We start from the raw sequence: 7,864 nt of genomic DNA, 5'->3' as shown, positions 1-7,864 counted from the left end.
TCAAGAAATTTACCAAATTCATATGTTAAAGTATCTTAAAGGACATGCTTCAATGGAACTTTTCTATCATTGTCATTCTAAAAGCTTATTACAACAATGATTACTCCTCTGGGGTGATTTAAAGTTACATACTTATAGTGATGTAGATTGCGGACAAACAAGGAGATTAGTGAGTGGTTTTTGCATCTGAGATTCTCTGGGAATTCATTAATCTCATGAACAACAAACAATGTTCCAGATTTCTATTTTTCATGAAAGAATAAACATTTAGACATAAATTGAGGGAGCATTTACAAAGCGGTTTATTGTCAACCCAACCCATTTTCTTACTTGAGAAGATTATTTTTAGTAGCCTCTTACCTACAAATCAAAAGGCTTTGTGTTATCTGAAATGAGTGTTGTTAGAATTCATTACCTGAGAAAGTGAAGATCGTTAAGTTAACTAGTTGTCACAACTTTGACGCTAAATCTAAAGCCTATTAGTAATTGTATTGATTCAGATGTACTCCTCATGTAACATGAATAACACTTCAATCCATTCTTCTCTCTTCATATCCTTTTTTGTTCTACTAAATGTGTCATTCTTGTTTTTTACATATCTTTTTAGTTGAAGTCATAATTTAACAAAAGGTATTGTATGCAATACACTAGTGAGAATATGTTAACAACAATAAATTATAAATTCTTTAACTTTTAAGGAAAAATACAAAATTTAATTTTGTAGGTTTAACCGATTTGCAAAAAAAAAGTTTATATAATTTAAAAGTTTATAAATAGGTGGCTTTCAGAAAAGGTTTATAAACACATGAGTCTGTGCTTTGTGCGTTTATAAGTTCAGAAATTCCGTTAAAAATTGTTGTCACGACTATTTACTTCAAAAGTGAGTGATTTGGAGCAATTAAAAAGACCGACCTAACAAATTACTTAAAATACAAATTCTGACTTTGCAAATTAATTAAATCAGGTATCGTTTAAGTGAAAAATTAACGCACCGATCTTTTAATTACAAATTTCACAAAGAACAAACTCTTATTTGAAATTTTTTAAACTATAACTTATGTTTTGTAAATCCGCTAAACCATTTATTAGCTAAAAAGTGAAAGGATATAATGTAACACCATGTAGATATTGTCCACTCTGGCCCAATTCCAACACCTTGGGCCTCACGGTTTTAAAACGCGTCTGCATGTATTGGATTCACATCTTACTAATAAGCCCCAATCACTCCCTCTCCATTTCCGACGTGGGATTCAGTTCATTCCTGCCCCATCGTCATCCCTTAGGGCCGCTCCTTGCTCAGGCCTTCTACCCCGGCGCCACCCTCTCCGGACCGGGTCGTTACATATAAAGCTGTAGATTTGAATTTGTAATTGGTTATTTGAAAAGTTATATTAATGAAGAAATATATTGAAAAAGACTCACGAGTGGTACTATCTAATTGAGGTGAGGCCACATGTCTACAAAATGGGATACACATGCATAACTCATTTGCTATTTATGACAAATTTTCCTTTTTTTTAATCATTCTCTTAATTTTGAATTTCATGAAATTAATAAATAAATATATATAAAAAAGTCAATAAAAGTTAGGCATAATAAAGTGAACAATATGATATGTGTCAGGATTGGATTTGATTATTCAAAAGCACTTAATTTCTGTTTTGGTTGTTTCTTCAAACAAATCTAAATTATAATGATGGACTGCTAAAGTAAAGTAAAGTTGGAACTGAAAGAAAGAGAGAGAGAGAGATCTTCCATTTAGGAAGCTTGGAATTTGAAATGGTGAAAGCACAAGAAATAGCAGTCTACATCACAGTATGTTGTGTTGGTTTCATCATATCCAAGACAATTATTGCTGTCCTTCTCTACAAGCGATGGAAAACTAAGCATTTTGCTTATCAAGATGATGGTTGGTAACATTAATTAATTCTTTTTGCCTCTTCTTTTTATTTTTTTATTTCCTGTAATGTGAATGATTTCTTTTAAAAAAATTACAGGAGGAAAAATGGTTCTATTCAAGTCAGCAATAATGCAATCTCTGAGTAGTGAAATGGTGTTGAAGAAGACACAAAAAATGAACAACAAGGACATAATTGGATGTGGAGGATATGGAACAGTTTACAGATTAATGGTAAATGATTCGGTTGCTTTTGCTGTTAAAAGACTCGACAGAGGAAGCACAGAGCGAGATCGAGGCTTTCAAAGAGAGTTGGAAGCTATGGGAGATATTAAACACAGAAATATTGTTACTCTTCACGGCTATTACACTGCTGCTCACTATAATCTCCTCATCTATGAGTTCATGCCTAATGGAAGCTTAGATTCTTTCCTCCATGGTATCTTTTCTTCTTTTCATGTATGTCATTTAGATCAAATACCAAAAATAGGATCTATAAGTTTATTTTGACCCTGCAAAACCAAAGTTTTATTATGTAGGAACATCAACGGAAAAAACAAATTTGGATTGGCAAAGCAGATATAAGATAGCTTTAGGTGCAGCAAGAGGGATTGCATATATGCATCATGATTGCATTCCTCACATAATCCATAGAGATATCAAATCAAGCAATATATTACTGGATCAGAACATGGAAGCTAGAGTCTCCGATTTCGGGTTGGCTACTTTGATGGACCCTGACAAAACTCATGTTTCTACATTTCCTGCTGGAACTTTTGGATACTTAGCTCCTGGTACTACCCTAATTCATGCCTAATCTTCTGTTATTCTTTAACTGCTATTGTGCTCAATCATGGTCTTTTTCTGCAGAATACTTTGATACCGGTAAGGCAACTGCAAAAGGAGATGTTTACAGCTTTGGAGTTGTTCTTTTAGAACTTTTGACTGGGAAAAGACCGACAGATGAAGCATTCTTTGAGGAAGGAACTAAGCTTGTGACGTGGGTAAGCCCCGGAAACATGCATACTTTATCTATTCATGAATGTGGTATGCTGAAGTTGAAACCTGTAACAGGTGAAAGGAGTTGTTGAAGATAAGAGGGAAGAGTATGTGCTCGACCATAGCTTAAAGTGCAGTCCGATTGGTGAGATTAACAATGTGTTCAGAATTGCATTCTTGTGCCTCGATTCAGAGCCATCTAAGAGACCTACCATGACTGAGATTGTCAAGATGCTTGAACATGTCAGACCAGACAAGCTTTCAAATGATTTTTGAAGAATGTAAGCAATTATCATTTTGTTGTCTTTAATGAAGAAGAATTGCTTGCTAAATTATAGTTCGGAAAAATACAGAATTTGTTACATGTACTTCGTTCAATGTGTACATTTGGTCCTTGAACTTCAATTTGTTAATAGTTAACCGTCACATCCACCATTAACATCTCCGAGGGTTACCGAATCAGAAGTACAGGATGATTAACTATGACCAATTTGAAGTTGAGACATCAAATATGTTTACTCATTGTATATTGACCAAATTTTGCATTTTTCTGCCAATCAATCTTATTACAAAATCTATCATGCTACCACTAGAAATTAAATGACAATATTTGATTTCTCAAACTCATGTAGTCAAGAAAGTATAGAGTCTTGATATAGCATAAAGTTTTACAAAAAGAACAAATGTGAATGCAAACAATATTGGTAAATGATTTTAAACTTGAAGAGGCCGCAGTAATATTTCACTTGAGATATGTTGCTATCCCATGGGAAACTGAAGCTTTCAATGATGGCGAAACTGTAGCATCTCCAAAAAATACATCAAAAAGAGCAAACGAAACATTTTTGGACTCAATGGTAGCGTCAACACTGGAAGGCATCCCATCTGATGAGATACAAATCTGAAAACCAAAAGAAATAGCTATCTGAAATTAGCACAGAGGATGGAGAAAGAGAATTAACTTTATCGAATTAAAGAAAAACTGATTACTAATTCTTGTACATGCATCCGATATGGGAGTGTTAACCAGATTCGAACTTACCAGCATTCTTGAGGAATCCAACCATGTCAAGAATATGAAAGTTCCTTTTTTAAGAGGTTGACCTTCGAAGATGCTGCGAAATGTTGACAGAGCAGACTCATCAACTGGAGTTGGCCCTTCAATTCTTGGAGAAACAGCGTCATCTAATGCATCCCAAAAGGTTTTACCATCCACGTCTCTCACTAGAACAATCTGTAGAGATTTTTCTGCAGAAGCTGCATTTGCAGAAACTTGAATGAACATATATCAATCTACTCTGCCCCTCAATACTAGTGAAAAGTGTGATAATTTTCTTTACGTACCTTGAAAAATTGTGCTAAATAAGGCAGGATTCTGCTGCAACTCAGAGGCTGATTTCCCTTTCCAACAAGTCAGTGTACTTAACATGGATTCATTAGCGTATAGTCCTGCAGCATACACCTTAACACCAATGATAGCAAAAACCTTCTCCCTATATCCTGAAATAACCGCAGATCATCATTATTACAGCGCTGTGGAAACTCTACTATAAAAGTTACCTATTTGTGCTTTATTTCTGCTCTCCTGGTTATGATACTATGAGCATTTGTACATATAGAGTTCCATCAATATTTCCTTCCTGGAAAAAGGTTCATACTTAGAAAATTACCTGTTCCAAGTAATGCTAATGAACTTGAGCACCCCGGCAAGCTTAAAGATGTCAGAAACTTCACTTTGGTTGTGGGTTCTTCTACATAATCTGTACTTCCAACTGCTGTAATCCAATAAGAGTTGGAAAAGAGCTATTCACAATTTGCTCATATAACAAACTTAAGATAACCTTAACACGGATCAATATGTTGTTGTGTTGTGTCCACAACTAGAAAACATTACAACTGAGGGTGAGAGTGGAATTAGTGATCTATCGAGTTCTTGTGCCATAAAAATCATCAATGATTAACAAATGTCCTAACATTGATTAAAAAACAAAAAATTGCACTTCATTGCCAATAATGGCAAAATATAAGAAACCTTAATTGTCTTTAGAAACAAAAATTTAGTTTTATAGATACTTCAGTATGAATGTTACAGACAACAAGCTATATGAACTTTTTTGAAAAATGATCTATTATAATCCTAGCAGAAAAGATTGATCAATTGTATAGGTTAAGTCAACTTTGTGGCTATGTTCATCTTCTTGAAAAATTGAATGTTTAACGCTTGCTTTGACTATCAATGAGCAATTTCTGCATTTATCTATTGAGCCATGTCTCATAAAAAACTCGTATCATGAAAAAGGATGAACATCTGGTGCTCAAATATGTTTGAAAATAAAATGCAATATACTTAATATGGGATATGCTTCAGAATTTGTACGGGTATATAATCGACACAATAAAGTTGCTTAATTGAGCAAGGTAATTGAAAGCTGATGCAATTTCAGTCATGCATGACAAATCCTAATATTTGAAAAACTGCATATACAGAAGTTAGTGGCATATTAACAGCTTGGTGTAGCTCATGAGTGCCTGTGCCTCCGTTACCAACTTAACCAAAATAAAGAAAAAGGGAAATAACAGGTTGTGTCCTAATCTTTTACCAAATACTTATTTTCTGTCTCATTTTCATTTTTGCAATTGGTGTTCTATTAAAACTTTGCAGAACCCTTATTGAGATGGTATCTACTTAGGAGAAAGAAAGAAATTTTTTTTTTTCTTGAAATTCAGTATGTATGAAATTTCAGAAACAATAAAATTTAAAAATGAGTTTTGTAGAGAGGAGAGTAGGGTTTTGAGAAATTAGTCTTTTGGGTCTCAGCTTAGGCTTGAGAAGTGGCTTTGCCCTGTGGGAGCAGAAGTTGTTCTTCTGTTCATTTATCTTCCTTTGTGTGTTCTTTCTTTGTTAGTCTTTTCCTAAATCTCTGTGTACTGATCTTAGTTTTCACAGAAGTCATCAATAGAAATCTATTTTCTTATTTGTTTGTGTTCAGTTGAACTGTTCTTTATCAGTGTCCCAGATGTAAAAATTACTCAGATCCATTACAGATTTCAACTTAAGGTTTTCCAGAACTTAGTATGGCTTATAGTACACTAACTGACAAAGAAATGATAAAAACAGAATAACCTTGTTCAACATGTAAGGAAGGTGTCATTGATAATAAAAGCTATTCTTGGATCCTACCAATCAGCTTAAGCTTTTCAGGTTAAATGGTTCCTTGGCATTGCCATGGAATAGGCACTAGTTCATCATTAAGTCCTATTCTTTATTTCCTAAGGTGAGTCAGCCTTCAACATGGGTCGTTGAGTCAATTTACCCAAAAGAACTTTGAGTATCAAGTTAGTCTTTCAAGTTTTTTTTCTCTTTAGTCCAAAAGGATATGTGCTAATATCAGAAAATAACATGTTATATATTGACATGTGCAACTTTTGAACTAATTTGACTAAAAAGCCATGCTATAAACTAAATTGCAACTGAAATTTCATTTTGGCAGGGCAAGTTGAAAGAACAAAATGACCTTTATCCTTGAATATTAGCTTTGCAAACTCAAAAAGGTTTCATTGAGCATGAACATCAAGTAAGATTGGAAATTTGATCAAACATATTGTTGAGTGGAAAAAACAAGCATGCCCATTACTTGTCCTAGTTCCATTTTATCCCTAAATTTGGTTTACAGAAGTACAATTGGTTCTGGCTCTAAACTAAAGTAAGCATTCATCAGTTATTTACTATGCAAGAGATACAGGACATTACTTAATTATTAGTGAAAGTGGGTAAAACTAAAGAAAACATTGTAATGAATACAAAGATTAACCATAAGGCAGACCATTAAAAGTGTGACTGATAAAGATATTCAGAAATGCAGCAAATTGACAATCCACCCAATAATCCGCATACAGTCAAGAACAGCTTGAAATTCTAATTATTATCTTTTTGAGACTGAAAACTTACCAACAATGACAACAAAGCCTTAGTCCCCAAAGGATTGTGGCTAACATAAACCATCCTATAAAAAATTCTCTAGCTCCACTCCTTTTTACAGGCAGCTATATTTTACTGGATCCCCAATAAACTCCTAGTCACCGTCTTCCAAGTTTGCTCATACAATAGATGTAACCCTATGTCTATCCTAGTTATTTCATTACTCACCAGATACTTTTCTCCACACGTCAAGAAATCATCCATGAGAAACAAGAAGTAAAATTACTATTTAAAAAAAAAAAGTAATAATGGAGGAAAAAAATGAAATTAACCTGGAGAAGATGAAGAAGAAGAAGCCTTGAAATTAAGATGGGTAAGATAGACGGGGTGGTGGTTACGGAAAGAGGGGAATGAGGATAAGGGGGAGAAAGAGTTTGTTTTGCAGAATGGCATAAGCAAGTGTGGAGATTCACATGAAAAATTGAGTGTGGAATTAGGAGAAACAAGTGTTGAAGAAATAGTCGCAACCTGCATTTTTATGTTTATTTGTGTTGTGTGACAATTCTGGATATGAAATTATGGTTTTTCAGTAATTAGGAGTCTCCTTGATGTTCCTTCTCTGTTCCCGTTCTCCCATAAATTAATTGCCTTATTGGATCTCACTAACATCAAAGTTTGTACATAATTTCCAATTCGGTAGTTCATGCCCAACCTACTCAAAACAAATTATATTGCCAAATGAAACCATTATTATTATTATTCGAAAAAAATACAACATGAATAAAAGTTCACATATATACAATATTCATACAAAAAATAAAAAAAATGTTTTTTCATAGTTTGTTACATTTTTCGGTTCAAGACTCGTGAGAACCTCTTTAAAGCTTTCAAACCTGTAATCTATCTTATGGAGCTTAATGTCCTTAACTATTTAAAACAACCTTCATTAATAAGACTTTTTTTTTTATTCCTACCAAAAAAAAGATTTTTTTTACTATAAGAATTAAAATGCATAAAAGTATATATATTTTTATAAATAAAATACAATT

At 33.5% G+C, this 7,864-nt stretch overlaps 2 protein-coding genes across 5 annotated transcripts; one reads left to right on the top strand and one right to left on the bottom strand.

Annotated features, from left to right (window-relative positions):
• The first annotated feature begins 1,677 nt into the window (after nt 1-1,677).
• LOC136218601 (receptor-like serine/threonine-protein kinase At1g78530) lies at nt 1,678-3,295 on the top strand. The gene is made up of 5 exons (XM_066005577.1): nt 1,678-1,909; nt 1,998-2,336; nt 2,437-2,691; nt 2,768-2,901; nt 2,972-3,295. Exons 1-5 carry the CDS (start codon nt 1,780-1,782, stop codon nt 3,170-3,172), a joined length of 1,059 nt encoding a protein of 352 aa, XP_065861649.1. The 5' UTR covers nt 1,678-1,779; the 3' UTR covers nt 3,173-3,295.
• A 193-nt stretch (nt 3,296-3,488) lies between these two features.
• Nucleotides 3,489-7,502, bottom strand: LOC136218602 (fatty-acid-binding protein 3, chloroplastic). 4 transcript variants are annotated; one of them, XM_066005580.1, is made up of 5 exons: nt 7,148-7,502; nt 4,567-4,668; nt 4,241-4,396; nt 3,939-4,168; nt 3,489-3,797 (listed from the first exon to the last, which is right to left on the bottom strand). In XM_066005580.1, exons 1-5 carry the CDS (start codon nt 7,347-7,349, stop codon nt 3,639-3,641), a joined length of 849 nt encoding a protein of 282 aa, XP_065861652.1. In that variant the 5' UTR covers nt 7,350-7,502; the 3' UTR covers nt 3,489-3,638. The 4 variants fall into 4 exon arrangements, with proteins under 4 accessions (XP_065861652.1, XP_065861651.1, XP_065861654.1 ...); XM_066005579.1 differs by having other exon boundaries at nt 4,567-4,671; nt 7,148-7,499; XM_066005582.1 differs by having other exon boundaries at nt 3,939-4,153; nt 7,148-7,497.
• Nucleotides 7,503-7,864: the final 362 nt, after the last annotated feature.

This window comes from Euphorbia lathyris, chromosome 2, assembly GCF_963576675.1.
Source record: "Euphorbia lathyris chromosome 2, ddEupLath1.1, whole genome shotgun sequence".
Lineage (NCBI taxonomy): Eukaryota > Viridiplantae > Streptophyta > Magnoliopsida > Malpighiales > Euphorbiaceae > Euphorbia > Euphorbia lathyris.
Note: the sequence above shows the minus strand (reverse complement) of the source record. Positions and strands in the feature narration are given on the sequence as shown.